The sequence below is a fragment of the Heloderma suspectum genome, chromosome 3 (genome assembly GCF_057233095.1).
Source record: "Heloderma suspectum isolate Gila_16-S chromosome 3, 16-S_ref, whole genome shotgun sequence".
NCBI lineage: Eukaryota > Metazoa > Chordata > Lepidosauria > Squamata > Helodermatidae > Heloderma > Heloderma suspectum.
In genome coordinates, this window is record NC_139460.1 from 16,628,574 (window position 1) to 16,655,806 (window position 27,233).

Genomic DNA, 27,233 nt, shown 5'->3' on the forward strand with positions numbered 1-27,233 from the left:
GGCCAATGGTCAGAGATGATGGAAGTTTGTAGTCCCAAACCTGGAGGGCACCAGGTTGCTGCATTAATCCAGAAACGGACAGACTTCACACTTGCAGGATCTACTCTGTTTTTTGTTTTTTGACTAGAACCATGAAGCCCACCAACCCAAGCCAAGCCTGGGGCAAAATGGTGGGCAGTTGAGTGGAGCCAGATGCAAAACAGTGGTTCAGGGGGTGGAGCCTACTACCTCCTGCACTCCATGAGCTGTATACGAGGATTATCTGCATGCACCAATTAGGGATGCTGGAGAAATACACCACAGACTCAAATGAGACTGGATTCCAAAGAATCTGACCTCTGGAGTCCGCGGCGGACCAGCTGCACTTACCCCTGGGTCACAGGGGTTCCTGTGAGGTGGCTCTCAGCTTCCTGAAAAAATGTGATATGCTACTAACAGCTGCCATTAGTTTATCGCAGAAAAGTTACAGCCATAAATGGCATATTTTATGCCATTTGCGGCCGTAAAGCATTTGCTTTTACCTAAATACAGCTGTAAACAGCTGCAGTTTAGGTAAAAGTAGGTGCTTGATGGCCGAAAATGGCGTAAAATATGCCATCTATGGCTGCAATTTTCCTGTAATAGGCTAATTGGCAGCTGCCATTAGCATAACACATTTTTTAGAAAGCCAGAGCACCGCTCTGCCAGCTTCGGCAGATGAGGCACAGCTCCAGAGGACTCCGTGGGGCCCCTAATGGCCCAAATTGCCCCACAGTGGGCCCCCACTTGGGACCGGACAATGGGGGGTTCATACATCCCTAGCACTGCTTCAAATCTATTGAGTTATTGCAGGTCAGGGATTTTAACGTCCTAGTTGGGGTGGGACAGGCATTTTCGTTGTTGCTGTTGTTACAAAATTGGGAGTCAGAAGCCACCAGCAACCTGCCTTTTGTCCATCCCTGCATTAACCAATCTGATGTGTCTGTTTTAATCTAGTTTTTTCTCTCACAAGTCAATCTGAGGCAGGGAGGGACTGGATGGAGTTGGTTTCCACAAGTCACAGAGGAAGCAAAGCAGAACTGTGCAGGAAACCCAGATTTCCTGAGTCCCAGCCCCCTTGTTATCATCTCATCACTAGGAGATAGTGATGGTTGTGTCATAACTGCTGCTTTAGAAAACATCATCCGAGGACCTAAGCTGAAACATTCATGCAGGGGAATAGTGTGGAGAAGTAGATCATAGGTTGGACCACAGCTCAGCCAGAAAGCTTACTCTGCATACCCTCCAACATAGCCGAGATGAAAAGAGAGACACAGACCCAGTGTACTCAGAACATACCTCTTCTCACACCAAGGATTCTGTCCCTGCTCCTCTCTCTTACCAAAACACATTCTTGAAGACACCTCCCTGCTGTCTGTACACTGCATTCATTTACTTTGCAATAGGATGCTTCATAATAATAGAATCATCAAGTTGGAAGGTACCTTGGAAGTCATCTACTCCAACCTCCTGCTCAAAGGAGGATCTACAATGCAGGATGCAACTCTCTCTCATAATGCTAGAACCTGGGGCCATCTCATGAAGCTGATTGCTGGGAGATTCCAGACAGAGAAAAGGAAGGACTAGAGATGTGAAGGCCCAGAAATGATGTTTAAGACAGTAGTCCTATGGTCTCTGAGCGAGCATCTCAGGGACCATAGGATGGCTCAGAAACCCCTTCCAAGGTCAGAGACAGCGCTCCGACCTTAGAAGCGGGAGTCAGAGATCTGACCTTCCCCCCACCCCCGCAGCTGACGTGGATACAACTGAGCCTTCTGCCTCTCTGAGGTCAGAAGATCGACCACGGAGAGGGGGAAAAGGAGGCATTCCAGTGGGTGGGGAGGTGAGGAGACCAGAGAGGCCAGGGTATAATTTATCTTGAACCTCCTCCAGTCTGCTTCCCTCCCCCTCTGAAGCATCCTTGCTAGACAGGCTGAAAAACCCATCTAGCAAAAAACTCAAAGATCAGAGGGTGGGGAGGCAAAGATCACATCCAGCACTCCTCCTGCCCTGTCTGCTTCAGCCCAGCACAGCATAGCAATCTCAGAAGCCTCCCAGGTGAGGGGCTTCTGAGCTTGGAGACACTATTTTCCCAAGGGGAAGCTGGGATATGTATTCTGAGTCCCTTCCCCACATGGGAAATCGATGTTCCAAGATTCGGTGCTGACACAGCCCTTTCTCCCGCTCTGGGTAAGGTTTGTGTGTCCTTGGGTGGGCAAGGCAAGGGGGGCCTGACACAGCAGGCACTTTGAGGGTCTCTAAGTGCTTTGTGCACACTTGCTTAGAGCATGCACAATGAGCCAATCCCCTTTCAGGGCAAACGCAGGGATGCTCATGCATCCCTAATAGAAAATGGTTAAATAGGCAAACAAACCTTGATGCTCTGGATTTCTGTACTGAGCAGGGGGTTGGACTCGATGGCCTTGTAGGCCCCTTCCAACCCAACTACTATTCTATGATTCTAAACAAAACTAAGTGGTGATTTCAAGCCACATTTTAGATTGTATTTTAAGAGGATATTTTATCTCACTGATATTCCTGGGTCATTATCCACCCGCCAGGGACTGGACAGGTTAGAAAGCTAACTAGGCAGCACCTGTTTAATACAGCGTTGCATGAATGGCTACAAAACGCAGAAGCAATTTTCAAAGCAGGACAGAATTAGCAGTGTTCTATGTGTCCCATGCACAAGACTGAAGCAATACTTCCAAAACAGGTCACGGTTTGGACTCACCTCTTGCCGAAAACTTCAAACAATGTTGAGACATATTATTATGGGGCCAGCAGTTAAGGTTGAGCTCACTCATGTCTGTCCTGTTCCTGCCTGTGGAATGAGCTCCCTAGAGAGGTTCGCCTGGCACCTACGTTGTACTCCTTCCAGAACCAGGTGAAGACCTTTTTATTCTCCCAGTATTTTAGCATGTTAGCTTCCTAGTCTTTCAGTTCTGTTGTTTTCAATTTGTATTTTCAATCTCTGCATTGCTGCTAGGTTTTATTCTGGTTGTACTGTTATTTTGTGGTTTTAAGCTTTCATATTTTATATTGTTTTATGTTGTGCTTTGTGGTTTTTTGTTTTCATGAACCACCCAGAGAGCTTTGACTAATGGCTGGTATAGAAATGAAATAAAGAAATTAAAAGAGGTAGCTTTCATTTTGAAATCTATAGCAATTCCAAGCAGCTTCCCTTAAATCTCTTGTGAGCTAATTACACAAGAAGCATTGTAACCTCTTTTGAACTGATAACAAACTGAGGGGCAAACCAATGCAACGAAGGAGATCTATGAGGAGGATTTGCCTTTCCACCATTTTTATTTTGCTGACTATTTTGCTTTGAAGATAGGAGATGTGATGCTTTTAATCTTTCCTCACATGCCTTTTCCCTGATATAAATGACCCCCCCCCAAAGTTGCTATTAGCTATGCGTGGGGGAAGAGAACAGCATATGTACCTGTCTTATTTGACCACACTGTTAGTAGAAGCTTTGGGGCAGCAAGAATTTACAATGAGGAAAGGGAGAAAAGTGTTAAAGCTAGGGATGGGGGATGCCATGTTTCCAGAGTCTGAGCCTAGCAGTTGCAGGTTTAAGGGTCCAAGAGTTCCAAGGTAGTCAGCACAAACAGGGATCAGGCAAAAGGCAAGGTCTCAACAGTCCAGGTCACAGGCAACAAGGTCCCAAGGCAACAGAGCAGACAAGGGCAGGCACGAAGAGGGTCAGAGTTCAGTCCAAAAGTACTCATGGCAGGAATCAGTCAAGGAAGCTGTCCAGAGTCAAAGAAAGGGAAACTGGATTCAAGAAAGTCTGGTCAACATTGTTCCCAGCAACTCTCTCAGCTGTACACTGCTGCTTTTAGGTAGAGGCTGTCAGAGCCACACCCAAGCCTCAGCTGTTCGTGACTGCAGCTGAAAAAGTCCTCCCTGTGAGCAAGCCTTTTCTCACAAGGAGGCCTCTGGCTCAATCTAGCCCTCTTTCTGAGTTCCTGTCTTTTTCAGGTGGCATCTCCCCCGAGGGCTTGGGAGTTTCCCTGCCTCCACCTCTGAGGTGGAGTCCTAGTCCTCCATAGGTGATGCCCTCATGGTAGTCACCCCTGAGGGCCTAGTCTCCTCCTGGTTTCCTAGCAGATCCAGGGCACTGCTGGTGGTGGATGGTTCTTAGTCCTCCAGCTTTTCCTCTGAGGAGGGGTCTTCTAGTGGGGGCATGGCAGGTGAGAATTTCCTTTCAGTTTGGTTTTGATAAGGATTTCCCCAAATTCTCAAAGTTCTCCAAATTCAGAAGAAAAAGAGCTAGGGATTAAACAAAAAATTTAATGTGGGAGATACCGAAACTGACAGATTTGTCCATCCAGGGCTTTGAGTGCTTTGCTCTTAAAAGTCTGAGTTCGAATCCCTGTGTTAGTCCTGAATTAGAACTGTCACCTCTTTTTTTCTGACCGGCCCTTCAACGGCTGCATGGTGGGCAGGTATATCACAGTCCTCTCTGTGCATATTGAATGTGTCTGGTGCAAATGGATGAGAATTTCATTCCTCTTCATTTTTTACAAGAGTTTCTCAAAGTTCTTCATATTCAGGGGAGAAAGAACTTGACAGATAGAACTTGACAGAGAATTTGAAGGCAGGAGAAAGTGAAACAACAGATTTACCCATCTGTTACCCAGATTTACCCTAGTGAAAACTCTTTCTCAGAGCACCACTCCCTGGAACTTCAAAACGGCCTCACAGACATCACAGCTGGTCTGACCCATATCTTCAACATCCTCAGAACTAGCCAGCCAGCTGCTCCTGGAAAACCCGCAAGCAGGCCAGGATGGTAACGGCCCTCCCTGTTGTTTTCCCCACAGTTTGTGGTAATCTGAGTTATATTCCAGGCAGTGGCGGTTGGTGGCTCCAAGGTCAGTGGGGCAGTGAATCTGCTCTGGGTTTCAATCAAAACTCTAAAGCTGCTTCTGATTGGTTCTGACTGAAACCTGGAGCAGATTCACTGCCCGACTGACATCGGAACCACCAGCCTCCACTGATTCCAGGAGAGAGAGAGGGAGAGAGGCAGGCAAAGGAGACCTCAAGGCCTGTTCCAGCTGGTTTTCCCACTCCTCAGCCACAGTGCCATCTACCAGCAACTGCCCTATGGGAAAGATTCCTGTAGAGAGAGAGGGATAGATACCGATAACATGAAACATCTGCTCCTCTTGTGGTTGGTCTCCCTCCTCCCCTGCATGCCCCCCCACCCCGGCCAACCATGACCAGTTATACTGTGGGAAGGATCCTGATGAGTTTTTGTTAATATTGTTTTTTTTTGGATTTTATAATTTTTATATTACTTGCAAGCCACCTTGGAAGGATTTGTATCCTGAAAGGTGGCATATATATAATTGCAATCGATAAATCCATATTGACTTGGACCCAAAAGTTCCTTCCTCCAACAGAAAGAGCTTTCTCCAGCAGAAGGGGTTTCGTCCATTTGAGGGAGGGGACCTTTGGATCAAAGGCAAATGCTATTTTGGGCTGCATTAATAGAAGTATAGATTTCAAATCCTGTGAAATACTAGTTCCCCTCAACTCAGCAATGGTTAGGCCTCACTTGGAGTACTACATCCAGTTCTGGCCACCATACTTTAAGAGGGATGCAGACAAACTGGAGAGGGTTCAGAGGAGGGCAACAAAAATGATCAGGGGACTGCAAACAGCCCTGTGAGGAGAGACTGAAAGAACTGGGCATGTTTAGCCTGGAGAAGAGAAGACTGAGGGGAGATCTGATAGCGCTCTTCAAGTACTTGAAAGGTTGTTGCAGAGAGGAAGGCAAGGATCGCTTCTCGATCATCCCAGAGTGCAGGACATGGAATAACGGGCTCAAGTTACAGGAAGCTAGATTCCGGCTGAACATCAGGGAAAACTTCCTGTTAGAGCAATACGACAATGGAACCAATTCCCTAGGGAGGTGGTGGGCTCTCCCACACTGGAGGCATTCAAGATGAAGCTGGACAGCCACTTGTCAAGGATGCTTTGACTTGGATTCCTGCACTGAGTAGGTGGTTGGACTTGATGGTCTTATAGGCTACTTCCAACCCTACTATTCTATGATTCTATTATCCCAGTGCCTCCAAACTTAGTTCAGTTCTTAGCTGTCGTGGCTGCTAGTCATTGATAGATCTGTCTTTCAAGAATGTGCCAAATCCTTTAAAAAACAACAACAATATTTAAGCTAACAGGCATCTCCGCATGTCATGGCAAAGAGTTCCACAAGTTAAACACAACCATTGTGTGAAGAAGTCCTTCCTTTGGTCTATCTTGAACCTGCTCCCTCTCCGTTTTGATGGGGCAGTTATGAGTCGGGTTGGAGAATCCAATTCAGGGGAAACAATTTGCTTCTCCATTAAATGCAAGAAGAAATTCATTTTTATCAACTCCATAGCAGCTGGTTTTACTTTGCCACTGGCCAAAGCACACTGGAGACCCGATACAGTTATTTAAGAGCTTGATGTAATTAGGACTTTTAAAAAGTTAATTTGCAAGCTCTCTCTAACCAAGACTAGAGGCACTTCTGCAAGTACAAGTGCACACACACACACACACCAAACTATGTATTAATCTAGCTCCATCTGTAAGATATTTTCAATCCTCAGTGGCCTGATCTTTCCACATATGGAAAGCCAATGCTGAAAATAGTGATGCTCCTTGCTGCCCGTGATACACCCCTGGCTATAACGACGTTAAATACTGACTGCAAACTAATTTGGTCATAAAGAATGAGGGTTTACAGGAGGGAAGGGGGACAAACGTGTACTCTTAACAGATTGGATCTAAGGGTAGTATCCAATGTTAATTCTATGTAGACTAGGCCCACTGAAATGAATGGGACTTAGGTTAGTCATTTGAGAGGGCCTACTCTATGAGGGCCGCGGTGGCTTAGTGGTTAAGACGCTGAACTGCAGACTGGAAGGTCGGCAGGTCAGCAGTTCGAGACCCGAGTGCCGCGTGACGGAGTGAGCTCCCGTCTTCAGTCCCAGCTTCTGCCAACCTAGCAGTTCGAAAGCAAGAAATTGCAAGTAGATAAATAGGTACCGCCTCGGCGGGAAAGGTAACAGCGTTCCGTGCACCTCGGTGTACAGTCATGCCGGCCACATGACCACGGAAGCGTCTTCGGACCGCGCTGGCTCTTCGGCTTAGAAACGGGGATGAGCACCGCACGCTAGAGTCAGACACGGCTGGTTGGGGACACCTTTACCTTTACCTTTTACTCTATGTAGGACTAACATTGGATTACCCTAAGTAAATTCAGGTAATATATCATTGTATGTGCACAGGGCATAGTCTAAAGTAGGTGTGGGAAGACTCCAGGCTTGAGGGATCGTCTTTGTTTTTTGACTGGAACTGCACCTCCTGGAGCCTGGTATATAACGGTGGGTTGGGGCAGAGGTGGTGGTTGTGTCATTGTTAACAACGAGACCACGCCTTCTCCCTTACCAGCCTGCCTGATCACTGAGGTCACCCGATGAGGTGCTCCTGGTGGTTCCCCATGGACCTGTGGTCCATTCAGAGTCCACTCGGAGTTGAGCGTTTAGTGTCCTGGCTTCGTCTTTGTGGAATTTCCTGCCAGTTGATGTCAGGCAGGTACCAACCTTGGTTTGTTTTTAGTGTTTGAGTTAAAAATGGATACATTTCTCCCCCAAGACTCCATAAAAGGTGGCTGGGGGGGGGAGACTGAGAGAGAGAGGGGGGGGGAGCATGTGAGGTTTTGTGAATGACAGCTGTAGCATCCAACTAGGAATGACTTTATTAGGGCTTTCCTTTTTACTTGCAAGCACAGTACCCTAGGGAGGGATGTAGAAGGAATTCATAAGAAGCTTTTCCAAGGCTTTCGCTGCATGCTGTGACAGTGTATCTGTGGCAGCAGTGGCATTCAGGGTGTCCATGAATGGCTCGAAAGCCAGCACTGGAGACATGTCTGTTGCCACCATTTCCTATTCAGTGGATGGCTGGTGACACCACTTCCCCAACCAGGTATGTGGAGTGCTGACAGAAATTTGGCTTCAGCTCCTCAGAATAGATAACTATGCCTGTAAAGCTCATGCAGTTCTGTCATGAAATAGAAAAGCTATGGCTATCACCCACTTTATTTTTTTTTAAGCACTCAAATTTTAAAGGTGCCTACCACAGAAAACCTTGCACCTATTTGTCTGAAATTTGGCAGGCTTTATCCGCTTAGAAGGAGCTACTGCAGCTGTAAGGTTCTTCCAATTCTTCTAAAATTTTTAAAAAGTTATAACTGTTCACTTCCGCATTGATATTTAACAGAAACATAGAAAGCTCTGGGATTTCCAAAGAGAGGCTCCACTTTGGACATGAGGCATTGGTACTATTTATTGTATAAAGGAGTTCTGAATGTTATAGTGCAACTTTTCTTATACTGATTAGTTTTCTAGGGCCAAAACACAGGCATTACTTTAAACTTGTATCTAGCAGATATATCTTTTTAAAATTTTTACTCTAGGATAGGTGCATGGGCCGCAATCTGGATTGGAACCTTAGCATGGGAGGTGGGGACTTTTAACGTTCAGAACAGGGCCCATGTGCCTACTCTAGAGTGTGTGTGTGTGTATATATGTGTGTGTGTGTGTGTGTGTATGTATGTGTGTGTGTGTGTATATATATATATATATATATATATATATATATATAAAGGTAAAGGTGTCCCCAACCAGTCGTGTCCAACTCTATGGTGTGGTGCTCATCTCCATTTCTAAGCTGAAGAGCCAGTGCTGTCCGAAGACGCTTCCGTGGTCATGTGGCCAGCATGACTGAACACCGAGGTGCACGGAACGCTGTCACCTTTCCCGCTGAAGCGGTACCTATTTATCTACTTGCAATTTCTTGCTTTCAAACTGCTAGGTTGGCAGAAGCTGGGACTGAAGACGGGAGCTCACCCCGTCACGCAGCACTCAGGTCTCGAACTGCTGTCCTGCCGACCTTCTGGTCTGCAGTTCAGCATCTTAACCACTAAGCCACAGCTGTTATATATATATGTATGTATGTATGTATGTATTACTTCTGGTCTGCTGTTTTTTCCTAAGGCCAGGGGTCCGCAGATGGTGGCTATATATATAGCCTATATATATATCTATATATCTATATATATATATATCTATATATATAGGCTACGAAGTCCAGCCACCATCTGCAGACCCCTGGCCTTTTATTTATATATATATATATATATATATATATATATATATATATATTATAGATAGATAGAATATATATTATATATATATAAAATATTATATATATATATAATTTATATAATTATATTTTATATAATTATATTATATATATATATATTATATTTATATAATATAATTTGAAAATTTATAATATATAATTTGAAAGGTGAAAAAACTATCAAAAGCTGTGGAATGAATCACAGAGTTTTAAAACATGTGTTCGTCAGCCTAGATAAAACCTGAGTTTGCATCATCAGTTTCATATTTGTGTTGATAAATACATATAGTATTGTCCCACTATCATGGTGGGACTGGACTTCACCACTGGCTAGTAGAAGCTAATGTTTGGCTACGAAGTCCAGCCACCATCTGCGGACCACTGGCCTTGGGAAAAAACAGCAGACCAGAAGTAATACAAGAACAGTTCCCTTAGCACAGTCTCCCCCAACCTGGCTGCTCTCCAGGTGTTTTAAACTACAACTCCCAGAATTATTGGTCACTGGCCACCTGGGCTGATGGGAGTTGACATCCGGCACACCTGGGAGGCAGCAGGTTGGGAAAGGCGGCCTTAGCCGATGTAACACAAAAACAGTTACCTTAGCTGACGTTTCGAACCATCCCACAAAGCCATTCTCGTGACAGAACTGCTCCATCTTGATGCCATTGTTCGCAAGCCCATCGTTGCTCTGGTCACATTTGTTGGCCAAGAGAACTGTCGGCACAGGTTTGCCGTCAGGAAGAGTCAGCTTAGTGTCCAAATCCTCTTTCCACTTGGTTACTGCTTCAAACGTTGCCGGCCTCGTAACATCGAAGACAATAAATGCTCCCATAGCTTCTCGATAGTAGACACGGGTCATGTTCCCAAACCTTTCCTGACCTATAATGATAAAAGCACACTTCTTAACATTCTCTCTCTCTCTCTCTCTCTCTCTCACACACACACACACACACACACACACACACACATTTGCCAAGTCAATATTCAGGAAAATCCGACACAAAACGAGTTAAAAACCCACCGGATTTAGGGCAAGAAACGCCGGGATACCTACAGAACGCCATCTGACACTATCGACTTGGGGTGGAGTAGAACTGGAGAAAAAGCCCCATGTAGATGAGGCCATTGAACTTGACGGGGAATCTTTCAATCTGATCATTTCCTGGGTTCGGATTGAGTACCAGTTATGAGCAAATGGCTGGATGTGCCTGATCTCGGAAGCTAAGCAGGGTCAGCCCTGGTTAGTACTTGGATGGGGGACTGCCTGGGAATCAGGCTTCTTGCATGGAGCAGGGGGTTGGACTCGATGGTCTTGTAGGCCCCTCCCAACCCTATGATTCCATGATTTTATCTGGTCTGTCTGAAACCTGCCTTACTAAATCAGGCCATTTATTCCCTCTAGAATCCATGGGGAAGGATCCGACGGAGCCCATGTGCTCATGCTTTTGACATTGTCCTAGCGGAAACCAGCACTTATGCAATATCTATAGCGCTTGCTAACATGACAGTTTTCCTGGGAAACCCATCACGCTAGCAAGCACTATTGGTGGTGCACAAGTTTTGGGTTTCTGCTAGTACAATGTCAATAGCACTAGTGCATGGGCATGGTTAGATCCTTCCTCATATCTTCAACTGTATATCGCTCAAACCCCAGACATGTGGCATTCGGTGGAGGGACCCTCTCTATGGAACATCCTCCCCAGAGAGGCTCACATTGGCACCTTCAGTGCCAGGTGAAGACTTTTGATTCTCCCAGGCACTTTAAAGAACTGTTTTTAGTGCTTTTCAACCTTAGCACTCTTTCATTTTGCTGCTGGTTTCACCTTGGTTGTATGTACCTGTAGCTTTTGTTTTTGTTACTCCTTGCTGCTAGTTATCTTAGTTTTATTATGCGCTGTTTTTATTTGTTCCTTCACTGTTTGCATCTTCTGTTTGAATGTATTGTACACTACCCAGAGAGTTTGGGTTAATGGACAGTTTTAAAAGTGCAGTAAAGCAAACAAATGTGCACAGCATGAGGCTGAACAGTTGGGGGGCCTGTGGTTCCCCACTGGAAAGCTCTTGCAGCTGCTGCTTGGAAGCAGGGCCATTTTAAAACCCCAAACTCCTAGAGCAAAGCATTCCTTGCTTTCCAATGGGGAAGCACCCCCCAACCTTGCTTCCCATTAGGAACTGTGCACAGCCAAAGTACTGACAGACAGCTGCGTGATCTTTTGACACAGCTTGAGATGTTCCACTAGTCCTCCATTGGCACCTGTACCACATTTTGCGGAACAACGCTAACTGGTGAACTCTTTCCACTCACATTTCTTTGGATCTGCCCCACTGTCCCTACAGAGCAGGGGTGCAGAACCTCAGGTCCAGGGGTCAAATCCAGCCCACCTGGTCCCACTCCATCCCTCCAAGTTTTCCAAGAATTCCACGTCCCTTTCCCCTGGCTGCACTCCCCCCCCCCATTGTTTGATGGTTTCTTGGCTACTGTGTAATTTTTCCCCTCACTTTAAAAGGTTGAAATGTGCCTCTTTTAAGAGCTTCTTCACATGGAGCTTTTATCCTGCTATTGAGATTGCTCACTCATGGATGTTTGCGGGTCCTTTTCATGATGTCGTCAACCTCCAGTGCACATTCAGAGGTACTTCCTGGTTACTCCATCTTAAAAAGATCTGGAAATAATGAACTATCAAATTAGGTTGGATTGTTATGCTATCAAAACAGCCACTAGATGGTGCTGTTCCATTGATCTCTATGAAACCTTGAAAATTAAAAACTTCCCCTCTCAGTGGTCATGTGGTCGCTGTCTGGGAGCCTGCTGTAAATGTGGAAAGGCTCCACAACAGGAGGGCTTCTGGTTTTTTCTTTAGTGTAAAGGCAGCCTCTAAGGCTTAGCTAAGAGCTTTAAACTAATTTATTTATTATGTTTCTATACTGCCCAATAGCTGAAGCTCTCCTGGCAGTTCACAAAAGTTAAAACTAAAATATGTGGGGATTTTGGTGCCACCCTTTCTGCCCTTGGCTCCGCCCACCACTGGAATGCAGCCCCTGAGAGCTTGTCTGAAATAGAATTTGGCCCTCAGCTTGAAAGAAGTTCAACACCCCTGCTATAGAGCTTGAGTTTTGGAGATGGAATTTGGGTCGCTCTGCTGACATGATTTCGCAACAGAACATGACAGAAAAAAGAGATGCAATCAGAGATGGAGAGAAGGTATTTTAGAAACTCCACAGAAATATGGATGGTCATATCCAAGATACAAATTTGCCCCTTCTTGCGGGGTGGGGGGAGGGGAGATAACTGTAGTTACGCTGGATAAAATAAGGAGGACCACAGACAATACTTTTTGAAGAAAATAGACCAGATTAGATCACCCAGGGAGATCACGCTGTGAACAGATATTCACTCTACAACAGATCGTTGAAAAAGCTATTAGTTGGCAAAGCCTCATCTTAAAATCAATTTTATTGGTTGATTTTTTAAAAAAAACAGCCCATCAACAGAGTAGCTTGGTGAAACACACTACTAGATGCATGGAGACTCTGAGAAAATCAATCAATGCTTTTTTTTTATGATGGAAACAACGTAAATATGAAAAAGCTGATATTGGACTGGGTGTGTGGTGTGATGCTGTTCCTGAAAAGAGACTGAGCTGTGCATTTCCAGTGTTTACAAGAGTATCCATTGAAAGCAGACACTTCCATATATGGAAAATAATGGGTCAGCCCCCTTTTCGTGCTAAGCGTGGTATGTCACCTTGGTCAGGTCAAAGGTAAATGCTAGCATTAGGCAAACATTCAGGACACAACATGACCTTGTAAGCAAAGTGAGAGAACGATGCTTAAAGAGGCAGGATTGCTGAGATGTTCATGCCATAGGGCTGACTCAAACCAGAGATGGCTCCTTGTTTTGGAGGGCCCTGGGGCAAGGCACCCCCAACGGGCCCCTTCCCTCCGTTTGTCTACTTTCTCACCATTGTGATCAGCTGCTTTTGCTCATCATCTTCTTTCTCATTGCTACAAACTGTTTGCTTGCCAGGCAGAGAGCCAGTGAGCATCTGGCCATGGCATCCACTTCTCCTCCTTCTCACCTCCACTGTTATCTGGGCCAGAGTGAGAGGCAGGTGAGCAAGCAGGCTGCAGTAGGGAAGAGGAAGCGAACGCCAGGGGGCTGTTGTCAGTGGGCCACGGCTGGGGGGTGGGTCCTTGGCAGGTGCCCACTCATGCCTAACCTTGAAGCCAGCCCTGATTCAATCTCAAACCATAGTTTGCTAGTTCAGATGTAGCACCAAATGACCGTTTGCCCTGGGACAAATCTAGAAAGCCTTAGAAGAACAGTACTTGCTTTAGCACTGTCTGTGAAACTAAGCCAGGGATGTTGGACCACTTTCAGTCTGAGAGCCAAATTAAATTTCAGAGAAGTTCTTGGGGGCCACATTCCAGTAGTGGGTGAGACTAAAGGCAAAAGGGGTGGGGCCAAAAATACCAGCATAGTAATGGAATTATGGAATGATCTCCCTGACAAGGCTTGCCTGGCACCAGCATTCCTATCTTTTTGGTGCCAGGTTAAGACCTTTCCCTTTTCTCAGGCATTTGGCAGCATATCTGAAGGATCGTCTCCTCCCATATGTGCCTTCCTGGACCTGAAGATCATCCCCAGCAGTCCTTCTGCGTGAGCCCTAGGGGTGGACGAAAGTCACTTACCTGTCCTCGAAGGACGTTCGCGGTGGGGGGGAGGCGCTTCGCTGGTCCCCCCGTGAAGTTTAGGCCGGGGGGGGAGGCTTCCCGCCTCGCCCCGGCCGAAATTCAGGCCGGGGGGGAGGCTTCCCGCCTCACCCGGCCGAAATTCAGGCCGGGGAGGAGGCGCCTCGCCTCGCCCGGCCGTGAATGCGAAAGTTAAAAAAAAAACAAAAAACGCCCCCTGATAGGCCACGTGACGATTCACGTAGCCTATCACAGTTAGATCTGCAAAGTCAGCCATGATAGGCTACATCAGTCGTCACGTAGCCTATCACGGGTGACTTAAAAAAAAAAAAAATCGCGTATGCTAATGGCGGCCCCCATAGGGAGCCGCCATTCGCGTTCCTTATTTAGTCGTTGTAGTCTACGTAAATGTTTACGTAGACTACGGCGAAAATAAGGGCAACGCAAATAGCGTTGCCCTTATTTTCGCCGTAGCCTACGTAAATCTTTATGTAGACTACAGCGACCAAATAAGGAAGGGGAATGGCGGCTCCCTATGGGGGCCGCCATTATCCGTACACACTTTTTTTTTTTTTTTAAAGTCACCCGTGATAGGCTACGTGACGATTGACGTAGCCTATCACGGCTGACTTTGCAAATCTAGCCGTGATAGGCTACGTTAATCATCACGTAGCCTATCAGGGGGCGTTTTTTTTTCTTTCTTTCATTGCAATGGCGGCGGCGGCAGCCGGTTGAAAGACCGGCTGCCGCTCCTGCCTCGCTCGAACACCTGCCGAACCGCCGGCCGGACCAGCCACCGGGAGGGACATTCGGTGAAGGTAAGTCCCGTCCCGGGGGGGTGCGGAGGATTTCTCCCCGAAACTTGTTCGGGGGGCCGAACACGTTGGCGCTCGGCCCCCCGAAGTTTCGGGGAGAAATTCTCCGCCATCCCTAGCCTGAGCCCCTGCCAAAGGAAGTGAGGCGGGTGGCTACCAGGAAGAGGGCCTTTTCTGCTGTGGCACCCTAGCTGTGGAATGAGCTCCCTAGAGAGGTTCGCCTGGCACCTACATTGTACTCCTTCTGGTGCCAGGTGAAGACCTTTTTATTCTCCCAGTATTTTAGCATTTTAACTTCCTAGTTTTTTAGCTTTGGTGTTTTAAATCTGTAATCTCTGCATTGCTGCTAGGTTTTATTCTGACTGTACTGTTCTATTGTGGTTTTAAGCTTTCCTATTTCATATTTGTTTTATGCTGCATTTTGCAGTTTTAAATTTTGTGAACTGCCCAGAGAGCTTCAGCTATTGGGCAGTACAGAAATGAAATGAAATAAATGAATGAATGAATGAATAAATAAAAAAAAAAATACAATGAGTATCTCCATACTAGCCTAAAATCCCGCATTTAAAACAGGGCTTTCTGCTTCCCTTTTAAATGCAGGATCATAATGGACTCCCTTTACATGTGCTTCCTTTCCCCCTTCTTCTCCCCCTTCTCTGAGTCTTCTATAGGTTTCATTGGTCCAGCTCTTCTTCTTGCAGCTTTTCCTTTTTCACGGAGGGAACTCAAGCAGAACACAAGCAGGGTAATTTGATAGCTCATTATCTCTGTTCTATTTAAAAATGGAATAATGGTCAGTTAGTGCAGGAGACGCCCTGGAAGTTAATGGCGTCATCTAAAGGGCCCTAAAACTTCCGTGAACAATCTCAATAGCAGGATAAAAGCTCCATGTGAAGAAGTCCTTAATCAGGTCCTATTTTTGTTCTATGGTTATGGTTGATTGCTCAAAGTTGTTTTTAGATATATGTTGTCTTGGTGTGTACTGTCCATTTGTGTGTGTGTTTTTTAATGTAAATGGGTCTTTAAACTTTGTATACTGTATTTTTAATGGGTTTTTCATCTTTCTAAACTGCCCAGAGAGCTTTGGCTATGGGGCGGTATAGAAATGTAATACATAATAATAAAAATAAAAATAATTAAAGCTCTTGCTACCAGCATCTACGCCTTTGGAGAAGCATTTCAACTGTCTAGAATGGGGTTGTGGTAACTGCACAAAAGCTGGGAAACTACCAAGTGATCGTGGTTGGGCCAAAGAGTGCGGGGCTAGGGGAAATGGCCAGATTGGGAACTGCAGAGGCCAGACTGGAACCTCATGTGGGCCAAACACCCCTGAGCTAAGCAGTATACCAGTCTGAGCACTTCGGAGGAAGGATGGGTTTACAAAAGTAACAACTAGATCACTTCAGGAATCCAGATCCATCACTTATCACTCTGGCCACTCTCAATGCCTCTTCTCCCTCTTGCATTTTTTAAAAAAATGAGCTAAAAGCATACAACATAAGGTGGGCCATTCATTACATAGACAAAATCGCAGGTTTGTAACACTGAGCTTTTGTTTAATAGGCCAACATTCTTTTCACTTCATTCGTGTTTTTAAAATAGGGGACAAATTCACGCACATGACCCAGAAACTCCAAAAGTTTCTTGTGCCTTTGCTTATTTCTGTCTTGTACAACACTGCTGTCCATTGATAAAGATGAACTCGAGCATGTTCTTTTGGGGAAAAACTGAAGGTCATAACCAACAGTTCTTACAAACAGTTTCCGGTAAAGATGCCTTATGATCCGTCTCAATGGACTAATAAGATGAATCGCTACATCATGTGTTGTTTAAACATTTCTTGTTGACGTTTCCTTGTATGCCAGGATATCTCCTTTGCAAAAAATATACTAGTTTTTGATACAGTAGCCTAAAGGGAGAATTCTTTAAAATGTATTGCAATAACAGTGCCATCCCATACATGTCAACTCAGAGTCAAAATACACATTATCCTCATTGTGTAGCTAAGCCTGATAGTTTTATTTACTCTAGTGTAACTGTGGACAGTCTCAATTCAGATTGGGACCAACACTCTCTAGGAGGTGAGGCTTATGGCTCCCCTCCTTTTTGTTTCTGAAATTCCACACAAACACCCCTGTGGGACAACCCAGTATGCAAGCATACACTATTGCTGTTGCGCTATACCTCACTTATGCTAGCGCTACATCAATGGTGTAAGCAGACAGACAGTGATGGATATTGCCCCACGGCTCAAACGGGCAATTAAGACCTACTTGATTTGCAAAAGACCGGCTCCTGGGGAGATGAAAACTGATGGAACTGGTTTGTCTATATGGATCAATACAGCTGCCTACATTTTGCTACTCTACTTGGGGATGTGGCTATGGGGACTATCACAATAAGTGTCTGCACTTCAAAACTGACCACTATACCATTGCTTAAAGTGCAGCGCCCAGAACTGGACACAAATTTAATCTGTGTGGGAGAACTTCTTAGTGGGTCCATGCATCAAAATTCAGCCTCTGCTGTTTGGCGCCCACACTATATTCCCAGTAGTGAGTGGCAAGAAAGAAAATCGCTCCACTTTTACAAAAGTTGTGGTTTATTGTTAAGGGAATGTATAGCCAAGAAAGCACCGTGACTATCTCATTTTTGCATGAGAACACAGTATGCGTTCCAGCAAAAGTGCACTCTAATGTACTCTGCACTGACGCGTAATGCCAATATTTGCTTTACAGCACTTTAAGCACTTGAATAGTATCCCTAGGTTCCTGATGGCCTTTGTTCATAAAGGGGAAACTGGCAGCCATGGAAAAGGAATCTATCCAGTCATTATGGCTGCTGTTTTCAATGTGAGGCTCAGAGATTAGAAAGCTGGGGCAGAAAACAAAAACAAAATAAAATAAATAAAACAGCACCAAAATTCAGCCAAGAACACATTAATATTTCTCACTCAACCTGAGCTGTAGAGATGGCTTAAACTTTGCCACCCCCATGTGATTATGGCTGAAACCTTCTTCCCCTTAACTGAGACCTTCCCCTGCCTGGGTCCCTCCAGATGTTTTGACTATAATTTCCATCAGCCCCAGCAAGATGGTCAAGGACAATGGGAATTGTAGGCCAAAACATCTGGAAGGACCCAGGTTGGGTCCTTGGTTGAATTTTGGTGCTGTTTTCTTTATTCTGTCTCAATTGCCATTTCCTAGGACTACCTGGATATGAGGTTAGTGCTTAAATCTGATTCTCCCTTTAGCTACCATCTTGGTTGCCAAGAGACTGCCAAGTCTATGGTAGTTACACAATGAATGAATGAATGAATGAATCCTTTATTTATGATCAACTGACCACCATCAAAAGATACAAAATACATAACAATACAATATGTTGTTCTACATCATAAAACTAAATCACAGTGCCATAGAGGATCTAATTAAAATAGCAACTCCCTTGGCAATTAATCTGTTGGATCCTTTGAGTGAGATGCACCTAAGAGATTCTAAAGACCAACCTGAAAAAGATTGAGTAATTGGAAGTATCAGGGCATTTCTGACCCCCTGACAGTAACAGCAATTGAACAAAACATGTATTACAGATTCTACTTCAACATTGTTACAAAGGCAACATCTCTCATTTACCAGTGTTTTGGAATATCTTCCAGCTAAGCGTTTAGAGGGTAAAACATTAAGCCAGACCAAAGAGAATGCTTTCCTATATTTAGGAACTGATAGCCAGTTTAAATAAGCCATTCTGTCTTTGGAAAAGGAGCCTGGCAAACCCAAAAATCTGGGGGAGCATGGCCCCTGTGCTGCACGATAGAGTTCTTGGAGGTCAATATCTTGCAACCTCTGTTTAACTAGAAATTCTGCGCTATCCCAGTCCAAAGACAGCAAATAGGAAGGGGAGAGCCCTATTGAATTAACTTTCTGCGCCACTTCCTTTCTCCAAAGTGATGTACAGGAATCAGTTACTGCCAAAGATGAAAAGGAGGTGGAGGGACCACAACGCAGCAATAGAGCCAGAAATGAATGGAATGTGTCCGTGCCAGACACTTCAAAGAATTAAGGCCAGCCTCCAATTTAAGAACAGCACCCCCAACACACCTGGGTACACCAAATACAGATCTGAGAAAATAAGATTGTACACCTTCTAAAAAGCATTTAGCCGTTGGAAGCCAAATTGGTGCCCCAAAGAGTGTCTGACAGACGATTTTAGCTTTATAAACTCGGATGGCTGCTGGAATGTGTTTTCCACCTTTAATAAAGAAAAGAATGGGCTACAGCATTCTCATTTTGTTCAGCTTTGGTCTTAACAGATTTCCCCTGCACCCTCCAATTTACAGTTTCATAAAATCAGATGCCTAGATATTTATATAGCTCTACTTGCTCCAATCTGTTATTATTTAGAGTCCAGGAGTATCTAACCTTCTTTTTTGAAAAGACCGAAACTTTGGATTTTATATAACTAATAGTTAGAAGGTTTTTCTGACAGTAACCAACATCTTTGGTGGTTACATGGTGTCAATGGACATTCAATTGGGCATTGCCTGTGGCACCATTGGTGACAAGCAGGCTTGAGCATGGGAGGGGGAGAAGGGGAGATTTTATGCAGTTATGGAGCTCCAGAAGATCCTGGCAAGGGCTGCAAGCCCAGGACCACAAGGGGGGGGGGAATGAAGGCTACACTGTTGATCATGCTCGAGGAGGTGTTCTGCAAACGTGTTTCCTTGGGTTATCTAGACCTTGCGAGATTCCCTGGAGCCATGTTAGAAAAGGATAAACAACATTCTGAACTGTGAGCGGCTGCTCCTCTGAGAGAGGGAGAGGGAGGAAGCGAGAGCTTGACCAGGAAGCTCTAGCCCTTGGCCTTTGAGAGGATGCGCCACCACCCTTGTGCTCTCTCAAGAACTGCAAGTCCCAGGGTTTATTTGTACCTGCTTGCATTTTCCACACAGAGGCCAGAGCAGCCGACAGGGGATGGAAACAAGAGTGGGAGGTAAGTACCACAGACTTCAGGGACACTGAGAGCCAGTGATGCTGCTAGGATTTACAGGAGGGGTGTAGAACCTCATGCCCGAGGGCCAAATCCAGCCCAAATGAATCTCCAGCTTCCCCAGATGGGCATAGAATCATAGAATAGTGGGGTTGGAAGGGACCTACAAGGCCATCAAGTCCAACCCCCAGCCCATTGCAGGAATCCAAGTCAGGGAGCATCCCTGGAAGATGGCTGTCCAGCTTCATCTTGAATGCCTCCAGTGTGGGAGAGCCCACCACCTCCCTAGGGAATTGGTTCCATTGTTGTATTGCTCTAACAGCCAGGAAGTTTTTCCTGATGTTCAGCTGGAATCTGGCTTCCTGTAACTTGCCCCCTTCCTCAGGCCCCCATCCCCTTTTCCCAACTACCAATTGTTTCATGCTCTCCTGGCTATTGTGCAGATTTTTTCCCCATTCTAAGAGTTGAACTGCCTCTCCTAAGGCTGGGTTAGTTGCTGGCAGTGAGAGCTTTAAGCTAAAATATCCTCGTGTTTTTTAGTGTTTTGGCTCTGCCCCCTTTTGCTTTCATCCCCGCCAAGCACTGGATAATGGCCCCCGAGAGCTTCTCCAAAATCGAATGTGGCCCTCAGGTGGAAAGAGTTTCAACACCCCTGATTTACAGGCTCCAGACCACATCAGAGTAAATGCGTGCATAGAAGAACAGTTGCTAGATCCCAGGGAAAGGGATAGTGTTGAAAGAGCTTTCATCACTCACATCAGCACATATACCACACTGCCATGGCTGGCTACATATATAAATCAGGCAGCCAGAAACATAAGGAGCTGAAAGAAGGGAACTTAAAGAAGGTGAAGGACACCAATCAATTCTGCAGTTTCTCAAAGCAGAGAGGACCTTTCACGGAAGACAGGGCCCTGTGTTTCTACCAGGCACAGAGAAATGATGATTGGGCACTGATAAAAAGGGACAACCCTAAACTCTGCCCATGCATTTTGCAAGGAATGGGACTGATTTACAAAAAGGCACCCAAACCCACATTTTTTAAACTTAGGAACATAGAATGCTGCCCATTGGTCCATCTAATTTGGTCTGTATTGGCTGTGTTTGCAGATAACACTTAATTATGGTTTATGTTAACCACAGTTTGTTGGTTTAGCCATGAATTTTCTTGCAGACAAGCAAATGACCTAAGTCTTGTTTTCCCTATTTCTGTTTTTGCTGTCCCAGACTCCCAGCCATTTTGCCAGCCTTCAGAGTAGTTGCATTTTCAGGCCACTCTTGCTGGGTGCCTCTCGTTCAGGGCAGACAGTAGCACAAACAGTGCACAATGTCTGCCACGTTGCTGCTGTAACAGAAGAAGACTCACACTTTTTGCCTCATACTAGCACAGGATTCTAGAGCAGGGGTGGGCAGAAAGTAGATCCCCAGATGCTTTGGACTTCAGCTCTCAGCATTCCTCACCAATGACCATGCTAGCCGGGGCTTCTGGGAGTTGAATTCCAAAACATGCGGAGATCTCCCTTCTGCCAACCCATGTTCTAGACATGTTGTAGCAGCCTAAGAAGTTGGGAATTTGTGCAATGTTGAATGTATGAAATACAAAGACACTCATTGCATAAGTGTGGCTAATATCAGCTGTGCCAAACACACAGCACAAACTTCTAAAACCCCTTAATTCCAAAAGAATGTAAGAAAATCTGTGGCCCTGTTTCATGTAATTTGAGAGAGAGACAAAAATTATTAACAGTAGAGTTTAGCAATTAAAGCTGTTGATTCAAAAAATAATTCCATAAAGCCTAAGAAACATCAGAAGATTTTTTTTAATATAATCTTCTGATGTTCCTCAGACTTCTTTGGAATTATTTTTGAATCAACAGCTTTAATTGCTAAACTCTACTATTACTGATGTTCCTCTCTCTCTCTCTGTATATATGCAGTTAATTATTGCCTCTAGAGGCAATTGATTGCATGCTTATTGATAAAGAAAAACCCATGCAACTTCTTTCTTTTCCTCTTGTATATAATAAGAAAAGATCAGCTGACATGGTACCAAATAAATGCTTCTGGATGCAGTTGGACCAACGTGCCTGTAATGGGTAAAAAGAATGTAAAAATAAAGGATCCAACAACCTAACGAAAAAAGTCAAAATTGCCGTCTGTAACTATTAAGGTTTTATTAAAAATCAGACCTCCATATATTTGAATATATATCCCCCCGATGTAAAGATAGCTATATAGTGAACTTGGGTTTGCAACAGAAAATGCACTCATAATGCCTGGCTGGGCATGCTGGGAGTTGTAGTCCAGCACATCTGGAGGGCACCAGGTTGTGGAAGGCTGGAATGCACATTACCATCGAAAGAGGGGTGAGCCTCTCTGCAAGGCCCTTAAGTCCAGAGTGTAAAATCACATAAGTGTAGCACTGCACAGGCCATCTAGTCAAGGATCCGGTTTCACAGGCCAACCAGATGCCTCTGGGAAACCCACAAGCAGAACACGGGGGCAGTAACCCTCTCTGCTTGTTTCCCCTCAGCCGCTCAGAGGCACACTGGATTATACAGAGGCGTATTGCTGGACTGTTATAACACTGGACTGTTCCCACATCATTGGGTTATTCAGAGGAACATCTGGAAGGCAACAGGTTGGGGAACGTTGAGCTAGTCCTTTGCACATATCCACGTACGTATATGTGTGTGTATATAAATAGGGTAAAGTCTGCTGTCGCCCCTCCTGACCTCCACACATTTATCTGAAGGCCTGTACAGAGCTGATACACACATAGCTGAGTCTTCGTAAGGTTTCTGGTTTTGTCAAAGCACCTATGCTTTAAGCACGCGCATTCAGACGAATGGGTGGGCAGATAGCAGAAATGATTCCAACTCCACCCCATAATACATTTACTGGGAGCGCACGCCTGTGCATGTGTGCTCCGAACTGCACCACAGGGTGTTCAATGGGGCATGCTCCAGAGTAAGCATGTTTTAGGATTGCAACCCTAACCTCTGAAAAGGCTTCGGCTGCATGTGCTTGCAGCCTCAGGTTTGTCCCGGTTTGCGGCTCACATTCTATATTATCAAGCAGACACTTCAAGTTCCTTAGCTGTACACCTAAAAAAAACCCATAATGTGTGAACCAACCAGCCTTAGCTGAGAACCTGACCACAGTGGTTGTTCCCAGAAGCACTGAGTAGTGTGTCCACGTTTTCACATGACTGCAGGAAAGCCAGTCGGATAAGACAAAACGCCTGGTTTGCGTGGAACAACAAACCAGGGTTGTTGTTTTTTTAAACCCTGGCTTGCTGCAAATGTGGCAGTGTGCTGGTATGTGGTACTTGACTGCTCCCACGAGTGGTGCAGCTAGATAATTTTAGACCCTGGACTTAATCGCCATTATGGGGGTCCCCTTTCAGTGACCATGGGTATTACCTAAGTTGTGAAGGACACAACTAACATTTCTTCCCCCAACGCCTGCCACCACCATTCCATGCTTTACAACTGCTTCTCCATTCCTGCTTTGTTAGAGGAATAACAGCAAAGCGTTTGCTGGCCTGGATTTTGAAAAAAACCAACTCTGGGCATGTGCAGTTTTGCATTTTAAATCATAGCACCATCATAACTACTTGAATACAATGGAGATTGTTTCATCACCCGCTACTCTCTGGGTGGTCATTTGGGGGGGGGGGCGAGGCAGGGCTGAGGTCCAACCCTAAATGCCACCACTGAGTCCTGCTGCCCATGTGAGCGATTAAACAGCCCAGGGATCCTCCGTTCCTGGGAAGTTTAGTGTTGTGTGCAAACCAGGAACTCTGGCTTTCAGAGCAGAGACAAGCCAGAGTTGGAACCTGGGTTTAAGTCTGAGCTTCAGCTTCAGCTTGTGTCTCCCCCGACAAGCCAGAGTTCCTGATTCGCATGTCACGCTACAGAAGCCAGGGACGGAGCAACTCTGGTTTGTTTAGTCACCACATTCACAACAACCCAAGATTTTTTTTAAAAAAAACTGGGTTGTTGTGCGAACTGGGCTATTATTATAATCATCGCTTTGCCTGGGCTATAAGGTTTTAAATAAATAAATAACCACTAGAGTTAGCCGTTTGGCAGCTCTTTTTCATCTGAAGTATGTGTGCAAAGCAAGCCATTCTTTCTAAAACTCACCCCGTTTCTTGCAAATATAACAGACAGAATGGATGATATACAAATGAGAGTTTTGTCCCAAATAGGTGCGATTCAGAAGAGGAGAGAGAGAGGAATTGAACATAGCAGAAGTTTTTTTGTTTTGTTTTGTTTTTAATGAATTTCCATATCTGAATGGTGGCTCTTGGCCATCTCCAAACAATTCCTTAGCCCATTTCAGTTTTTAGTTGGGATGAGGGACATGAGTAAGTAAGGCCTTCCTTACACAATTCCCTCTCCCCAATTCCTACTTCCCAGGTAAGATGTATTCTATATTTTCGCCCTTAATTTCTTTAAGGCAAACCCATGTAGGGAAATAACACCCAGCCTGCTTGCAGATCATCCCATGGGATCACTGACAGATGTGGATTTTGCTGCAAGTAAATGCAGCAAAATACATGTAGGAGGGATAATCACATATGCCAATCTACATGTGGACTGCATGTACTTTCCCATATGGGAATCCTTTCCATGTAGAAAAAATGTAAATGTATGAAGTGGCCACTGGTTTAAGGTTGTTGGGTTGTTGTTATCTTTTAAACTTTTAAAAGGAGCTGCATTTTAATAGTAGTGAGCTATCAAGAGTAGCTATTTTTCTTTTCTTACTATTTAAGAGATACATTTTGGAGACAATTTCTGAAATGCAGTCTTATGGCTGGATCCAGACTTAGTCATAATTAGAGTAGACAGATTTAAATCAATGGGACTTAAGTTAGAGAGCAATCTTGTGGCCCTTGGACAGTGTCTGGGGGCCATAGGATTGTTCAGTTTACTGGCTCTGAGGTTGCCAGTAAACTGTGCCCCCCTCCCCCGCATAGCCAGCAAGGGGAAAACTGTGCTGGCTACCTCTCCACGCTCAGAAAACTGAGTGCAGACATGGAGGGAAAGGGGTGGTTCCGGGGTGGGGAGGAGACTAGGGAAACTGCTTTATGCTGCTTCCTATACTTGTTCCAACCTTCTTCCCTCCCGCTCCGAAGCACTGTAGCTAGATGGGCAAAATCGCCCGTCTAGCAAAAATTCAGGGCAGCTGGAGCACAGAGGCAAGAATTGCCTCCATGCTCCAGTCATCCTGCATTAGGATACCCAGCAACCTCCAACTTCGGAGGCTGCCGACTATCAACACAGGATGGCATCCTTAAATGACTAATTTAAGTTAATTGCTTTCAATTCAGTTTTCTCAACATATGACTAAGTCTGGATCTGAAGGTTGGTCAGAAACCCCTTTTTGAAGTTTCTTTGTTGTCGTTATTCCTTACAGACAGCGCACCATGCTCGGCAGCATAACGGGCACAAAAGAGTGCTCTCTGCTCTAATACGTTTACAATTCAAAGGCATCATCTGACAAAGATTAAGCAATTTAATGATAGCTGGACTGTGCCCTGTGTGTGTGTTAAACTTTTTAAATGATTTCCCCCTTGTATCTGTGACAAAACGCTCCAGAACGATTTAAAAGCAGAGTCTCAGATAACTTTTTTTTAATATATTGGGCACTATGTATCCACAGTTAAACGTGTTAAAATCCCATGGATTTTGATCAGAGCACGAAGCACATTACTAAATCTCTACCAAGGAACCTAGCGGGATTTACAAGAGTTTAACTTTGGCTGGATCCTGTCCTAGGTTTCATTTAAAAATATATAAAGGATATATATTTTTAAATGAAACCTAGGACATCACCATGTCCCTCCCCCACTAAATCGGCAGGACTCAAAAATGCTTAAGCCCCACTGAGCGCTGCAGACCTTCCCAGGAAACTTGCATAAGACAGCACTGGATTTGTGTTTGTCTGGACAAAGTTTAGAAGCCAACTTCATAATGGGATTTGAAAATGCTTAGACTGCAGTCCTATGTGTGCTTCCTTGGCAGCAAGCCCCAAGGGATCCAATGGGATCCAAGCAAACATGCATTGAATGGTGCTGTGAAATCTAGAAACCAGCTTCTGGATGTGACATCTTTAGGGCTGCAATCCTGTGCATACTTTCATGGGAGGAAAGAGCCCCGCTGAACTAAATGAGGCAGCTAAGTAACTGTAACTTTGGCTGGATCGTGCCCACAGTTCAGAACCCAGAACCTGAACGGGGTTTAAAAAATCCTTAAGACTGCAGGCCTGTTCATGCTAACTTGGGAACAAGCCCCAGTGAATTAAGGACTGGACAGCCAAATAAGCATTTTTTCCCCATTTTTTTAATTGTGAGTTTTAACAAAACAAAACAGACAAACAAAAAACCCCTAACAAAGCTAAAAAAAAATATAACAAAAATAACAACATATTCTAAAATCCTTAGTTGCCAAGTAAACATGCTGTGAGTTTGGACGAATTGTGTCCAAGTTTCAAAACCAGCTTCTGAACAAGTCTTAAGGGTAAAATCCAATACAGGTCCTACTTACTGTAGGAGAAGCCGACGCAAGGCTTACTTAGAGTCCTACTCCAAGTAAGACTTACGTTGGATGTTATCATGCATATATAATTACGCACCTGCACTTCTGGAGACAAGGAAGTACTTTTAGCCCCCGCACCTTTTCTGCCCCTCCCGGCCAATCAGTTCCCCAGAGGAGCCGTTCCCCAATCTGGCGCCCCCCAGAGGCGCGCGACTACAACTCCCACCACCCCCAACCAGCAGGGCCAACAGTCATTGCAGCCCCACACCCCTGAAGGGCGCCACCATCCGCCCTCCCTAGGGGCGACGCTGGCTGTGGACGACGGGAGCGGCAGTCCCCGAGCCCCTCTGGGCCGGGCGACGCGGGCTGCCCTCGGGAGCTTCGCTTCGGCCGGAGACACCCCGCCCGGCCGGCCCCTGACGGCACTCACCGGCGATGTCCCACAGCTGCAGCCGCACCACCGTCTCCGGGTCCCAGCTGAGCACCTTGAGGGCGAAGTCCACGCCGATGGTGGCCCGGTAGTGCGGGGAGAAGTTCTGGTGGACGTAGCGCTTGATGATGCTGGTCTTGCCCACGCCCAGGTCGCCGATCACCAGCAGCTTGTAGAGGCGCTCCGTCGGGCCGGCCGCCGCCGCCGGCTTCTGCATCGTCCCCGCTGGCGCGCTGCCCGGCTGCGCCCGCTGCTCCGCTCCCCGCGGTCTGGCGAGCGCCGGGCTCGGAGCGGCCGCTCGAGGGACGGACGGACGGAGCGAGCGAGGAGGGCGCGGGGCCGGGCGGAGCGAGGCGGGGGCAAGGCGGGGCGGGGCGCGCGGCGCCTTTCTCGCTCGCTCCGGAGTGAGTCCGCAGCCGGGGGTCCTGGCGGCCGCGGGGACACGCGCGTCGGCTGAACTCTTCGTCTTCTGGCAAAGTTTACCCTGGGAATGGTATGACGGGGGCGGATCGCGTGGGACGCATCCTGCCC

The 27,233-nt window shown here is 45.8% G+C and overlaps 1 protein-coding gene across 1 annotated transcript in view; it reads right to left on the reverse strand.

The window, feature by feature from the left end:
- The window catches only part of RAB38 (RAB38, member RAS oncogene family), a 38,523-nt gene extending 11,550 nt beyond the window's left edge, over positions 1 to 26,973 (reverse strand). The window contains exons 1-2 of the mRNA XM_084842556.1: positions 26,703 to 26,973; positions 9,827 to 10,107 (exon numbers count right to left, since the gene is read on the reverse strand). Coding sequence (XP_084698682.1) covers positions 9,827 to 10,107; positions 26,703 to 26,919 — 498 coding nt within the window. The 5' untranslated portion in view covers positions 26,920 to 26,973. The remainder of the gene's footprint in view (positions 1 to 9,826; positions 10,108 to 26,702) is intronic.
- Positions 26,974 to 27,233: the final 260 nt, after the last annotated feature.